The sequence below is a fragment of the Xenopus laevis genome, chromosome 2S (genome assembly GCF_017654675.1).
Source record: "Xenopus laevis strain J_2021 chromosome 2S, Xenopus_laevis_v10.1, whole genome shotgun sequence".
Lineage (NCBI taxonomy): Eukaryota > Metazoa > Chordata > Amphibia > Anura > Pipidae > Xenopus > Xenopus laevis.
The window spans coordinates 55983031-55999026 of NC_054374.1; the positions used below are offsets into that span (position 1 = coordinate 55983031).

General features: G+C 39.1%; 1 protein-coding gene across 4 annotated transcripts in view; it reads right to left on the reverse strand.

The window, feature by feature from the left end:
• Nucleotides 1–10136: 10136 nt before the first annotated feature.
• The window catches only part of cept1.S (choline/ethanolamine phosphotransferase 1 S homeolog), a 78973-nt gene continuing 73113 nt past the window's right edge, over nt 10137–15996 (reverse strand). For 3 of the 4 annotated variants that reach the window (XM_041582981.1, XM_018248029.2, XM_041582982.1), the window contains one exon: nt 10137–11814. In XM_041582981.1, the coding sequence (XP_041438915.1) occupies nt 11695–11814 (120 nt within the window). In that variant the 3' untranslated portion in view covers nt 10137–11694. 4 annotated transcript variants of the gene reach the window in all.

The window sequence follows — 15996 nt, forward strand, 5'->3', positions numbered from 1 at the left end:
ACTGTTGCTCCAGTCAATATCTGAGTAATTAAAATCCCCCATTATCATTACTTTACCTAAACTAGCAGCCTTTTCTATTTGCATTAGGAGCTTTGTCTCTTCCTCCTCACTTACATTAGGGGGTCAATAGCATACGCCTACAATTCATTTGCTGGATTCTTTACAATTGGTGAAGCACTCCACCTATAAGACTTCTGCCGCCTCATTTTCTAACATAACCTCCTCCTTTATATAAGCTTTTAAATCCTGCCTAACATACAGACATACCCCTCCTCCTTTTCTATTGCCTCTGTCCTCCGAAACAAAGTATAGCCACTGATATTTACTGCCCAGTCATGCGACTCATTCAGCCATGTTTCGGCCACACCAATCACATCATATTTTCCTTCCACCAGCACCAGCACCTCCAGCTCTCCCATTTTACCAGTCAGACTTCTTGCATTTGCAAACATACATTTAATACTGGTACCATATTGAACATATGACATGTGGTCCTCCCTATCCTTAACAGTACCCCCAGCCAAATCTCGCATTAATCTCCCTACGCTCCCTCTGTCTCCTTAGTGTTGCTCGTGGCTCAGGTAATATCTCTGAGAAAATTACCTTGGAAGTCCTTGCCCTCAGCTTTGCACCTAGTTTTTTAAAATCATTTTTGAGGACTTCACCACTTCCTCATTCGTACCTATGTGTACCAAGACCGCTGGGTCTTCCCCAGCCCCTCCCAATAATCTGTCCACTCGTTCCACCACATGCCGAACCCTAGCACCAGGCAAGCAGCAGACTGTTCGGCATGTAGGGGCCTTGCGACAGATTACCCTATCCACCTTTCTAATAATTGAATCCCCTATAACTAGAACCTGCCTTTCCTTCCTTGCACTCCCCCCACCACCCATATTAGAGCCACTGCCTCCCGGGGTGCTCCGAGAATCAGCCTGCTCCATACACACCAGTTTGGAGTTTTCCTCCCCAGCATCTTCAGCCAAAACGGCGAATTTGCTGTTTTGGACAAACTGTGGACCAGCCCCCCTACCCTTCTGTCCCCTACTTCCCCTCTTGACTGTCACAAACCTTCCTCCCTCATTAGCCTCCACTGCCCCTTCTCCTCCCCCCACTCCACTAGCCCCTGTCAGTGGTTGCTCTGCGAGCCTCCTGTCATTCCCCTCGTTTGCCGCTGCTCTCAGTGCTGCAAGTTCACTCCTTAGAGTCTGCAGCTCAGATTCCAAGATGAAAACCCACCTACATCTCTCACATGTAAATACTGCATGGAACTGCTGCCACATACATGTGACAAGACACACACTGAGTAATACCAGCACTCATATTTACACTGGGTACTTACAGTCTCCCAAATGTAATTCCTCACAAACACCTTTTTGGTTTTAAACGCCTTAAAGTGTTTAACGCTGTGTAACACTTAATTCACATGCAACATGCAACACTCGCTTAGCAGTTGCCACACTCGCTTTGCCTTCACAAGTTTAAGGTTTCAACTTAACTAACAACACTGGTCCAATTAGAAAATGTTCCATTTACCACCACTCTTTGTAGTCTATCTTTTAGCCAGTTCTCTATCCAGGTACAAATAATATGTTCCAGGCCAACATTCCTTAATTTAACCAGTAACCTTTTGTGTGGCACTGTATCAAATGCTTTCGCAAAATCTAAGTAAATCACATCCACTGCCATCCCAGAATCGAGGTCTCTAGTTACCTTCTCATAAAAAGAAATTAAGTTAGTCTGGCAAGATCTATTACGCATAAAACCATGCTGGCACAAACTCAGAGTATTATGATTTGCTGTGAAGTCCAGTATCTTATCCTTTATTAACCCTTTGAAAAGCTTTCCTACCACTGACGTCAGACTAACTGGCCTACCTATAGTTTTGAAGCTGAGAACGAGATCCTTTTTTGAATAGAGGCACCACATTAGCAATTCACCAGTCTCTCGGCACTATGCCAGATCTCAATGAATACTGAAAAATTAAGTAAAGAGGTTTGGCAATCACAGAGCTAAGCTCACTAAGTACCCTGGGATGAACACCATGTTCTAGTCGCTTGAATTTCCTCATGTGTGAACCATGCATCATTAGTTGTATTACTAGAATTGGGATCATTAAGAAGGAAACCTTCACTTACTGGTTCCTCATTTTTGTAGACAGATGAAAAATATGAGTTCAGAATCTGCGCTTTTATTTTGTTTTCATCAACCAGCTGACCCCCCTCTGATAGTAAGGGTCCCACCCCTTCGTGCTTTATTTTTTTACTAATGTTGTAGTCTGTTTTGAACTTACGTAAGATCAAAGACTCAACAAGCTACCAATACTTAGAATAAGGTCTATTAAAAAGGAAGCATTCATTAAATGGTTTCTCAGCTCCGTAAATGGTAGAAAAGTGCAATTTTAAAATGGTGCTTTTCTCCTGTTTTCGTAAACTAAATTATCTTCATCACCCAATGTTATATTTTTTTCTATTTCTATATTTAAAAATAATTTGGGGGATGACTCTTTTTTTTTTTTAATAATCTATTTCTAATTACAAGTTTACAAATGTTAATATTATAGCGTATACTTTGGCCACAAGTCCACTGCTTATTAACAAATGGAAAAGGGGGGGGGGGGTAAAGGAATGGGAGGTCAGAAAGGCTAAACAATGTAAAAACATTAGCAATAAGATATCATTCAGGAGCAATCAGAAGTTACAGGGAGCTGCATCCAATCTTTAAATGATTAATCCGGATCAATGGTTTATTGAGCCACAATTTAAAGGCAGGTGGAGTTTGGTCTGGGATAAATGAGGGGTTCTGAAAGACAGGGTTGCAGTGGACCAAGGGGTCATGAAGCTAGAGAAGAGTATTTTACCTTGTCCTACTTTTTCAGAGTAGCATTCAATTTGATTCCATGGATTAAGGGTATAAATATGAGGTCTCATAGACGACCACTAGGGTTACCACCTGGCCAGTAACACCTGCCAAGGCCGGGGCAAATTTACAAATTTACCGGCAATGTAGTTGCCGGTAATCTGTATTACCCTTAAAAAAAGCCCTTGGCCTGCCCCCAATTCTCTCAGAACGTACCTTTTTTTTCAGGTTTCTGGCCATTGCGTGTTGCTCCACCCCTTTTTGAGGCACTGTGCGTGGCTCCACCCCGTTTAGTCACGGACCACCTCCCACTGGGCCGTAAATCTTTTTATAAAAGGTGGCAACCCTAGCAACCACAGTATTCTCCCCAGGCACCAGGGGATTAATTACAGAGGTAGGGGTTAAAGAGGTAGACCCTGCAGTTGCAGGGTGCCCAGTAAGGTCCTAGTTAAAGGAACATTTTCAGTATATCTTGGTAAAATGGGTCACTCTATCAATGTTTGAGGCCGTTAATTGAGTTTGCTGTGGGGACTTATGTAATAACACTATGTAATAACACTGTAACTCCCGTGGGTTGTGGGTACCGCCAGTTTGCCTGCAGTGCAGAAAAGGAGCCACCTGGAGCACCTCACAGTACCCCCTCCCCATGTGGGACAACCATGAACAGATTGCTGTAGAAATTGTCTGAAAAATTCTCACACAACTGTGGAGCATGAACATCACAAAATTCCTCTGGCTCAAAACCTTACCACTTGATGAGAATCTTTAATACATAATTTTTTTCAACTTCATATTCTTGCTGCTGTATGAGAGGCAGCCACGTGGGGTACTGGATTTGTTAAAGGAGTTGTGGGAAGAGCAACCCTGCACACTTAAAAATACTGTGCAGTATGTCATGGATCTAAGAGTTGGAGGAATTAAAGGAAGGTACACAAAGTTAGGCACAGCACTTCAATATAAATGCTCATCTCCGAACATTTTAGCCAGGTGATTAAGTGTTGTTACTCCTCCCTACCTCAGAAAGCAAACTTCAATCTAAATGGCAGGGCCCCTTTGAGGTATGCCGCAGGACAGGGGAAATGAATTACAAAATTTCTCACCCAGATTCCAGAAAAGGTAAACAAATATACCATGTTAATCTCTTAAAGCCTTGGAAAACTGAAGGCACCATGTTTATTTATCCTGTCCCCAATAGCGTCGAATTGAGACCACATCTACCCACCAATAAAGGTGCGAGAATTACCCAGGTACCTATGGGTCAGCAGCTCACAGTAACTCAGAAAAATTAACTGCTATCACTAGTTTCACAATTTACAGATGTGTTCTCAGAACTCCCTGGTAAGACGCTTCTGATCACGCATAAAGTGGAAACAGACCCATGGATAAAATTTAGGACTCACCCTTATCGCCTCTCTCACAGTAGAAAAGTTCTTGTGAGGACGGAGCTGACAAAAATGCTTAAACTGGGGGTGATATAGGAGTCTAATAGCGATTTGTGGAGCCCCATAGATCGGTCAATAAGGTTTTGTGTTGACCTGTGCAAGCAGTAATGGAACTAGGTGGGGGCGGGCCCTGGTGCGGGCCGTGCAGCCGCCCCCCCCTTCGTCCGTGCACATTTTCTTTGCGGCTGCACGAGATTTTTCTGCGCGATCTGCCGGGGGTGCGGACCCTGGCCCAGTTGCACCCCCTGCTCCCCCGGTAGCTACGCCACTGTATCCAAGGTCAATTTAGTGTCTTAGTTTGATGTCTACCCAATGCCACGAGTGGATGAATTGCTAGACTCATTGGGTGAGGCAGCTTATATATCTACCTTAGACCTAACAACAGGTTATTGGCAGATACCCCTTGAGGAAAATTCTTAATCAAAAATGGCCTTTGCTACTCTCTATGGCTGGTATGGTGCCTATGGATTGGAGAAAAGCTGATGTTATTCCAATATTTAAAAAGGGATTACGATCTCAGCCTGGCAATTATAGGCCAGTACGATTGACATCTGTGGTGGGCAAATTATTTGAAGGCTTGTTAAGGGATCACATTCAAAATTTTGTCCTAATGAATGGCATTATGAGCAACAATCAGCATGGCTATGAAGGATAGGTCATGTCAGACGAATTTGATTGCATTTTTTGATGTGGTAAGTAAGATTCTGGACAGTGGGGAGGCAGTAGATGTGATCTATTTGGATTTTGCCAAAGCGTTTGATACTGTGCCCCACAAACCACTGCTTTCTAAACTAAGGTCTATTGGGATTAATGAAGTCGTTTGCACGTGGATAGGAAACTGGCTACAGCATCGGGTACAGAGGGTGGTTGTTAATGGGACATTCTCTACTTGGAGTAAGGTTATTAGTGGGGTCCCCCAGGGCACAGTATTGGGTCCACTTTTATTTAACTTGTTCATTAATGACTTAGGGGAGGGTGTTGTAAGTAAGGTATCAGTGTTTGCAGATGACACAAAATTATCCAGCCCAATTAATTCCATCCAGGATGTGGCATCCTTGCAACAGGATCTTGACAAACTGGCAATCTGGGCAGCTAAGTGGTAAATGAGATTCAATGTTGATAAATGTAAGGTCACCTGGGATGTAAAAATATCCAAGCCACTTATACCCTTAATGGGACTTCACTAGGCAAATCCATTATGGAAAAGGACCTTGGAGTCCTTGTAGATGATAAACTTGGCTGTAGCAAGCAATGCCAGTCGGCAGCATCAAGGGCAAATAAGGTCTTGAGCTGTATTAAAAGGGGCATAGAGTCAAGGGAGGAGGGGGTCATTCTTCCACTGTATAGAGCACTTGTAAGGCCCCATCTAGAATATGCCGTACAGTTTTGGTCTCCATCACTCAAACAGGACATTATTGTATTAGAGAGGGTACAGAGAAGGGCAATAAAGCTGGTAAAAGGTATTGAAAATCTTAGCTATGAGGAAAGACTGGCCAAATTGGGGATGTTCATACTACAGAGGTAGTATGGTCACATGATAATATAAAAACCTGTCTGTCAAGTTCACTAACTTTAAAGGAGAACTAAACCCCCTGCTCCCCCCCCCGCATAGGTGTTAAATGCCCCTAATCTTGTAATTACCCCTCATTGCAGAGTCAGAGCAGCGGAGCTCATGGGGGGCCATCTTCAGTGCTTCTGTAAGTGCTGTATCGGCGCATGCCTCAGGTGGCTAATCAGGAGCCCTTAAACCCCAGGCTGGTCAGTCTCTGGAGATCTTTGACTGGGAGAGACACACAGAGAGGCTCTGGGATTCTGACCATAAGTTGTCTATGTGCCTGTACACACACGGACACTCATGGGAAGGTCTGTAATTTGATTGCCTTTTTGTTGTTATTGAATTGATCCTGCTGCGGAAAGCTATTTTAGTTGTTTTTGCAAGAAGAACTGCCCTTATTTTGTACCGGTTTGCTGCCGTCGACTTTTTGCTGTCCTGACACTTAGGGGCACATTTACTTAGCCCGAGTGAATGAATAGAAGAAAAAGTACTTTTTTGGCTACTTCGACCTTCGAATCGAACGATTCAAACTAAAAATCATTCAACTATTCGACCATTAGATAGTCGAAGTACTATCTCTTTTAAAAAAACGTCGACGTCGACTTTGCCACTTCAGACCTACCAAACATCAATGTTAGCCTATGGGGAAGGTCCCCATAGGATTTCTAACAAATTTCTGATCGAAGGAAAATCGTTCGATCGATGGATTAAAATCAAAGGATTTTTCCTTTCGATCGCAGTAAAATTCGGTAAATCCTTCGACTTTGATATTCGAAGTCGAAGGATTTTACTTCGAGGGTCGAATATTGAAGGTTAATTAACCCTCGATATTCGACCCTAGTAAATGTGCCCCTTACTCTGTGGGAACCTGTCATAGGAATAAAAACTCAATTTGAATTTGATATGAATTTTCACGTCAGGACTATTCGATCGAATATTAGACATTAGATGTTTTCTTAAATAACCTCCCATTTGAGTTGTGACTATATTCAAATTTTTTACAGTAAAAAAAAATACATAAATTAATAATAGAATAATAAATAAATGTAAATATCAGCCATTAACAATGCAAACAAGTAGCTTTATAAGTTAGTAATTCAGATAAAAAGTCAAGCTGTTTTTTTTCCATGGTGGTTCCTGAAAATCCCCAACCTGTGGCTCAGAAGCAACATATTGCTCTCCAACCCCCCTTGGATGTTGCTCCCACTGGCCTTAAAGCAGGTACTTATTTTTTTAATATCACATCTCTCTATAAAAGATATTGCATAAAGCAAACCAAATGTACAACAGAGCTTAATTTAAATGAACTAATTTTATAAAAATATACCTTATAGTAGTATGTGTACTTCCACACCTCTTCCTGTTACAATTAGAACTGCATTATTTCCTGTCAGGTGATCTCTGAGGGAGCACACAGACCATCACAAAATGGTGACTCAAGGTCAAAAATGTAAAAGGGTTTTATTGAAAATTTTGTAAGATTCTTATAGTTTATAATAGGTTACTTCTGTAAAATAATCAAATCTATCTTTACGATTAGTCTCTCAGCATCTGTTTCTCCTCACTCTGTCTTCATTCAGGAGTTGGGAGTCAGATGAATGATCCAATATATCTCATAGGGGGGCTTACTTTGCCTAGAAGATGTATTGATTGATTATTTCAGAAACAATGCAGAATTTTTAATTGATTGTATTAAAAAAGTTTCTTACTTCAGTATGAGTAAACTGATATTAAATTAGAATTTTCGCGCTAGTTCCCCTTTAAGTATTAATTCTAAAGGTTTAGTTTTCCTTTGTGCTTTGTAGCAATGCTTTCACTTATTTCCACCCCTCTCACTGTGGGACAGTACAGAAGAAATTGCATTATAGTGCAGGAATATCTTTAACTTCATATAGGGTTATATTTATCTAGAATATTTATTTAGAATCAAATTTGGGAGTTGAGTGAGGGGTTTTCTACCTCAGATAGACTAGAATTTTGAATGTTTGGGTATTTCTGAAAAAATAAGTCAAAACCTGGAATGAAAAACGACTGCAAAAAAAACTCTGACGATAAAGTTCATGCCCAAAAAAACTCGAAACACTCAAATTGATTGAAACTCGATCAATTTGAAAGAAACCCCTCAACCAAAAAACTTGAGCTTTGCCTAGGACTTCTACATGACCTCGCCAGCTTTTATACATTTTTTTTTTTAGAATTTTCCAGTTTCTTTTATTTAATAAATACAAGACATTCAAGTTTTCAAAAATGTGTAAGTTTGGGTGTCAAACTAAAACAGAATTGTGGAAAAAAAATCAAATTTGATTTTTGACAAATCTGCCCCTTAGAGACACATTTTTTCTGTTTTTGTTGGATTTGTCTGTAGGGCTAATTTAGAAACATTGGAAAGTAATCCATGAAAACCAATCAAATTATTGCTTTCAATGTTCTAGTTCAAGGGTGTCCAAACTTTTTGCAACAAGGGCCAGATTTGGTGAGGTAAAAATGTGCGGGGGCCGACCATTCAGCTTGACATTCAGCCTGACACCTATATCCCTTCCGAGGTAGCTAGCGATTTAGGCCATAAAGTGACAATTATCAGGCTTCTACATGTAAAATGTTGCACAGTGCTGATCTGAATTGTAAATTCATATGAACTGAGCCTTTTCTATACGTCCTAGTTTGCATTCATAGATTACTGTGTATTGAAATTAGATGGTTGATGCTCTATTTATAATATTAAAAGAAACAGAATGGACAGATTTGTAAACATTTTAGTAGCTAGACACTCAGTTTTAGGAGAAGGAAATGTATACAGTAGATGACTTTATTTCTTTGTTTATTTATTTGTCTGCTGTTGGACTACAACTCCTAGATAGCCCTGTTCTAAGACTTATATACTGTAGTTCGACAACAGCTGAAGGCTTATTACTGGTACTGAAACACAGCTAAATTAAAACACCAAGAAGGTAAAAGCCATAAATTAAGAAGCTGTTGCTAATAGTCAGTTTCTAAAAAAAATAAGGTTAAAGTAACTAGAAATGATTATATGGCATGTCTGTGGAATGGGCAGCATGTGACCTACATGGTCCAGTACCATCGCTCTTGTGGCCAAACCTCAGCCGTGGCTCACCCCATCTGATGCGGTCTGTGGAAAAAGCGGAATAAGCTGGTGTTTAGCATTTTATGCAATCCAGGCATGGAGGCGCGTGTGTGAAGAGATAACAAAGGGCCCACAGTCCCTTTGTCCTGTGTGTACTGGGCCCTTTCAGGTGCAGATAAGGAAACATACCACAGCTTCAGTGCAATAGCTACTCCCACAAGTCAGGAGGGAGGAAAAGTTTAAGCACAGGGAGGAAAAGCTTGAGTTCGCATCCACCAAGACTCCGGGTAAGGAGAGGATCGCTGCACCACCGAGCACGGGGCAGCTGTAACTGAAGATGTGGGAAATTTAGATTCACTAGAATGTATACTTTCAAAAATATATTGTTTTGCGGGGTAAACATATATTTCTCTGCTTTTACCACACAAAAAAATGCAGTCAATGTATTGCTTAGCTGAAGTGACCCAGAGGACTATTTGTATGCACTAACTTCATTTTGGGGCCTCTAAATGCCAGATACTTTGCTAAACCTATGCACAATGGGCATCAATCTCATTGCAAGAGCCCTGGCAATCATATTTAGTGTGTTTTTTCTTGGTATGTAATGATACGTGGGTGATATAATACTGGAAATTTGAAGCTCTGATGCAATTTTCAGGTATTTCACCAAAACAGTTTTCTGCCTTCGTGCTTCAAAATTCTGTGATATACTGCCAGGAGTTTTTGCTGACTAGAACTCCTATATCTTCCTAAAACTATACATATCTGGTATTGGCACAATTTTTCAATTTTTTTTGGTATTTAGTACTATAAATATTTTTGCAGAGGTGGAAATACATGAAAACTTGGGCAGATTTAGAAAGCTCAGGTTCTCCCAAAAAAACAATGTATAGTTTTCCTAGGTAAACTAAAGGTTTCCACTTAAAAAATGCCCCTAAAATGAGAGAGCACAAAATGCACTGGCATTTCATGAAACTGAAATATGAAATTCTGCTGGCACTTAGTGTTAACAAGCCACTTAACTGATACTTAAATTCTCTGAACAGTTTAAGACTCTGTCCAAAAGCATTTGCATAATCCAGCCCAGAGAAGGATATGGCTAAAGACTAATATCTTAAAAAACATTCATACCGTTCTATATGAATATATCTTTGCAATTAAAAATATACAGTATACAGGGATATAACTTATGTGTTTATTGTTGAACAGATAATTGTAAGATTGTAATTTATACAAAATATAAACAATAACATTTAACAGAAGGGAGAAATATTTAGGAATATAAAAACCTTGCTATTTTCAGGTGTAGAGCAATAAGAATGTGCCTCCATTTTACTCTTTTAATTTGTATGCACCTACTACTACTTTATTCAAATTTGGGAGTATTTTGATTACATTCAGACAGAACAGCTGTCACTGTAATTGAAGAAAACTTGTTTCATGTTTACTTGTCAGTCAGTTGATTTGTCTCTCATTCAAGATGATGCAGATGTGGACTTAGGGAACAATGCATCTGCAGTAACTTAAAATGTGCCTGGTGGATGAACCTCTTGGAAGCCCGTTTTTTTTTTTTTTTTTTTACATTAAGGGACAGATACATTACAAATGCATGTTATGTTGCTTTGTTAGGCTGTCATTATTAGATCACTGGACTTACACCATCTTGGTTGGATTCTTTCTGTGTCAGATTCTTGAGGCCTTGATCAGAAAATGACAGTGCATTACAAATCCCTAGTACATACTGTACCTGCATAGGATTGTGTACTTAAGATAGAGGAAGGACTTTTACCCATAAATTGGAGAGAGATGCCACCCTAAATTGTTGGTTATAGTTTATTAGTTGTTCACTGTAGTGACCTAATTTATGTTAAACATTTGTATAAATGCGTTATCTTTTGTAGCAGCTGTTTAACATTTTACATGAATTACAAACTGCACTTTGTTAATGGTATAGTTGTGTTTTATTAAAGGACAATGAAAGCTGAATTCACTGAAATGGGGTACCAATATTTTAGGCACCCCATACTGGAACTACTTGGTGCATTGTTCCACAGGGCAGCACTGGCACAGGGAATATTTTTACCAACTCAATTCACTGGGGTCTATAGGTGTGTGTTTGAAATGATTAAGCATCCTCGTTGAATTCAGCTCTTCTTGTCCTTTAAGCACTGAATGAAAGCAAGTCATTTATGACTTTATTTTTTTTTTAATAGTCTAAATACAGCAACATTTTGGGGGTGAGTTACATAGTTCTCAAATACTTTAAGTAATGTCTATAAATCATAATTAGGGAAACAGAGATATTTTTCAGCCATTAGGGGTCTGCCATGTTGAATTTACAAAACTCACATGAATTGCTCAAGGTCACAAGAAAATAACAATGTCATGCCAAAAATCAAATTTAAGCCTATGTTGTTTTCATTGCTTTAACTAAAGAGCCACTTCAATATGACAACAAAATGTATTTTGCTAGGAGGCAATTACAATTGTTTTTTGTCAGAATTTATTTTGCTAAATGTTGCAGTACTCCAACAGTTAAAATGTATTTTTCAGCATTCTTAACAGAAAGCAGAACCTTAGTACAGTTTTGGAAATATGCATATTCAAATATATTCATTACATAAAGAAAAACTGGGTGTATAATCCAGTGGCAATGTGCCAGAGCAATCATTGTAAACAACTTTCTGGCTTTCCTTTCACATCCCTGTTTTTTGTTTAGAAACATTAATTTCTTTAGCATGTTGAATTAATAAAGTCACTTAGTGATGATTAAAACGTGCCATCTTTGTCTTTATTCTGAAGACTTCAATGTGAAGGTGGGATGCTATTTGATTGCAGACACTCACACTATAACGAATCAAATCAATGAGGGAAAGGACCTGTAAAGAAATTTTTAAACGTGTTAACACAGGCATTTTCAATTGATACGAACAGTACTATCTGCAAGAGAAAACTTGTGTGACTTATGGTTATATGCAATATTACATTTTAATTGTGAATTGTGTATTTTAATTGTGCATTTTTAAATGGATGCTCTGTTTTTGTGAAAGCGCTCATCATTTTCTCATAGCTGGTTAAGTTTCAATGTGTTCGTAAAATATATGATCAGTGTTCAAGAAGTTTTTACTTATATTTCACAAAAACGGTATTGCATACTGTCAAATACATATATATGTATTAGTATGTATGTATTGCGGGACCGTTTCAACTAACAGATGTGATCCGCAATCCAACGGGATTTTTAGCCCTTCCCAATCGACATCTGGTAGACTATTGGCCAGATATCGACCAGGGAATCCCGTCGGAGGGCCCCATACACGGGCCAATAAGCTGCCGACTTAGTCTGTAGGCAGCTTTTATCAAAATATCTGTCTCCAGGGATCAAACATGGAGCAGCTAAAATCTTCCAGTTTGCTCAAGAAATAAATCCTCATTTCTACAAATTGGTCAAGCAGAAGGAGAAGTGTTGTATACTGGTAATCCAATTGTTTACCTCCAAGGATCAAACACAGATCAGACATAGTTTCTTCTGATTGATAAAGATTTAGCACCTTTGGTCCTTGACTGTTCTTTGTAATTAGTTGCTGTTACTATCAAGTTTGTGGAGTGTTTATTGTTAATGATCATGTATTGTATGCATTGGAGGAAGTGTTCACCTTTTGAGACTTTAGTTGATATTGTATAATGCCATTTATGACTTTTTACAGCTTTGCAAATTAACATTAGAGGACAAGGAAAGCCCAATTGACTTGTAATCTCACCTGAAATGCCTACATATAATATGTTATTTAATGGCCTTCATTTACCTTAATTCACATTAATTTTGGTGCAGTAGAAGCGTCTTTCAAAAAATAGGGCTGACTGCTATAAATTGATTTACCAACACAGCTGCGGTCTTTCCTAAGATCACAATTCTGTGCAGTGTAATCCTGCAGGGCACTGGAGCATGCTCAGAAATGCTCATCTACAGGCAGCTCCCTCCTTCCTAAGCAACACCCGCCAATCACATAGTTTGCTTCCAGCTGCCATAGGAATGCAGACTCTCTCAAGAAGATAAAATGACAAAACATGATGGTAGCTTTTACACTGCGGCGAAAATGGTTACCAAGTGAAGGAGGCACTATTGAGAAAAAAATTGTCGATAATAATGTACAGCTAAGTGGTGTGCACTTTTTGTAGAAACTGTGACCAACAAACTTTTCTTGTTGTGCCTAAAATTTGATTTTGCTATTGTGTTTGTGTCTTTAGTTTGTACTTTGAGGGAGAGCTAAGAAAAAAGAATGCGTTCTGTAGTGTGTAATAAACATCTATCTTGTAGTTTCTGTTAAGGCAGGTATAGCTAAAAAGTGGGTGTGTTAACATGGTTGTGGCATAAAAATGTGTGGTTAAAATTGGGAGTAGCTAAAATTGCAATCCATTACCAGCCCTGCACAACTTAGCCCAGGAAAAATTCCATCTTGTGGCACTAAAGATGTTGGACAGCACTGCATAAGATCATAGATAGTGTTGATTGCTTTTTAAACAAGTGAGAAAATACTGCTGAGTCTACTGATATTATGTAAAAGATGAGATTTGGTAAAAGGTGATGTCATGGTCTTTTGAACTCCATAAGGATTTTTTTTCCACACCAAGGCAAATTACATAACTAGAAGTTAGAGAAAATATTTAACTTGGTCAATGTGTGCGTGTTTAAAACTTTGTAAATACAATGCAACTGTTTTCAGAATGATGGACCACTGAATTTTGAAAAATTAAGCTATTTTAGCAATCCCTGCTGACCTACACCATCAACATCCATTACCACAAAAGAAACATGTTCTAGGGTGTTTAGAATATTTTTAATGCACATACAGTATACTACTGCAGGAGCTCTTCTAATTCTCATAGAGGGTCAAAATACCTAGTGGCGTCTGCTATTTCCAAAAGGCCATTATAACAAACCTGGCAACATAATGGCAAAAGTCCTAATTTTGATTCCAGCAGGGGGCTATTTGCAAGGAGTTTGTATCTTTTGCCACTGTATGGGATACCTCAGGGCATTCAGGTTTCCTCACACACCATAAACATATAGACATGACAGAAATGACAAGAATGATCAAACATCTCTATAAAGCGATGTGGAATATGTCAGGGCTTAACTGCCAGTTACTTTATTTTGGGAAAATACTGCGAAAAACTGCAAACCCATATATTATTTACTTCCTTGTCTCTCAGATTAACTTATTTCTAGTTATAGAGGGCAAAAGTTGACAAAAAGATACTGTTGGCAAAACTTGTATTCCAGTGGCTTGAATGGCTTTTATGATACACAGATAATCACCACAATCAGCACCTAGAGTCATATGAAAAGGTTTGGGAACCCCTCTTAGCCTGCATAATAATTTACTCTACTTTCAACAAAAAGATAAGTGGTATGTCTTTAAAGGAAAACTATACCCCCAAAATGAACACTTAAGCAACAGATAGTTCATATCATATTAAGTGGCATATTAAAGAATCTTACCAAACTGGAATATATATTTAAGTAAATATTGCCCTTTTACATCTCTTGCCTTGAGCCACCATTTTGTGATGGTCTGTGTGCTGTCTCAGAGATCACCTGACCAGAAATACTACAACTCTAACTGTAACAGTAAGAAGTGTGGAAGCAAGACACAACTCTGTCTGTTGATTGGCTCATGTGACCTAACATACAGTACAGTGAATCCTACGATCCCAGGGGGCGGCCCTTATTTTTTAAAATGGCAATTTTCTATTTATGATTACCCAATGGCACATACTACTAGAAAAGTATTTTATTATGATAATGGTTCATTTACATGAAGCAGGGTTTTACACATGAGCTGTTTTACTCAATATCTTTTAATAGAGACCTACATTGTTTGGGGGGGTATAGTTTTCCTTTAATTTCCCAGGAACACTGGGGCGTTTTCTGAACAAAGATTTTATTATCTTTTGGGTAGCCGAGGATGAGTAGATTTTTTGTGAAGCAGTATTCACTTGTACAAAATTAAATCAAATGTGAAAAACTGGCTGTGCAAAAATTTGGGTACCCTTGTTATTTTGCTAATTTGAATGTATGTAACTGCTCAATATGGATTACTGGCAAAATCAAAGCTTGTTAAGCCTTGAACTTCATAGACAGGTATGTCCAATCATGAGGTAGGTATTTAAAGGTAGCCAATCGCACGTGCTTCTGTTTGACTCTCATCTGAAGAGTGAAAGCATGGGATCCTCAAAGCAAGTCTCAAAAGGTATGAAAACAAAAATTGTTCAGTATCATGGTTTAGGGGCAGGCTAGAAAAAGCTATCTCAGAGGTTTAATCTGTCAGTTTCAACTGTAAGGGACATATTCAGGAAATGGAAGGCCACAGGCACAGTTGCTGTAAAATCCAGGTCTAGCAAGCCAACAAAAATACAGGAGCCGCATATGCGGAGGATTGTGAGAATGGTTACAGACAACCCAAAGATCATCTCCAAAGACCTACAAGAACATCTTGATGCAGATGGTGTATCTGTACATCATTCTACAATTCAGCGCAATTTGCACAAAGAACATCTGTATAGCAGGGTGACGAGAAAGCACTTTCTGCACTCACACCACAAACAGAGTCGTTTGTTGTATGCAAAAGCTCATTTAGACAAGCCCCAGTCATTGTGAAACAAAGTGCTTTGGACGGATAAGACAAAAATGTAGTTGTTTGGTCATAACAAAAGTGCTTTACATGGTGGAGGAACACCGCATTGCAAGAAAAACACCTGCAGAGGGGTTGGATATTCCAACAAGACAATGACCCTAAACACACTTCAAAATCTACAAAGGCAATTATGCAGATTGAGAAGTACAGTATTCTGGAATGGCCGTCACAGTCCCCCAACTTGAATATCATTGAAAATCTATGGGATGATTTGAAGTAGGCTGTCCATGCTCGGCAGTCATCACATTTAACTGAACTGGAGAGATTTTGTATGGACGGGTGGTCAAAAATACTGCCATCCAGACACTCATCAAAGGATACAGGAGGCGTCTAGAGGCTGCTACATTTGGAAAAGGAGGCTCA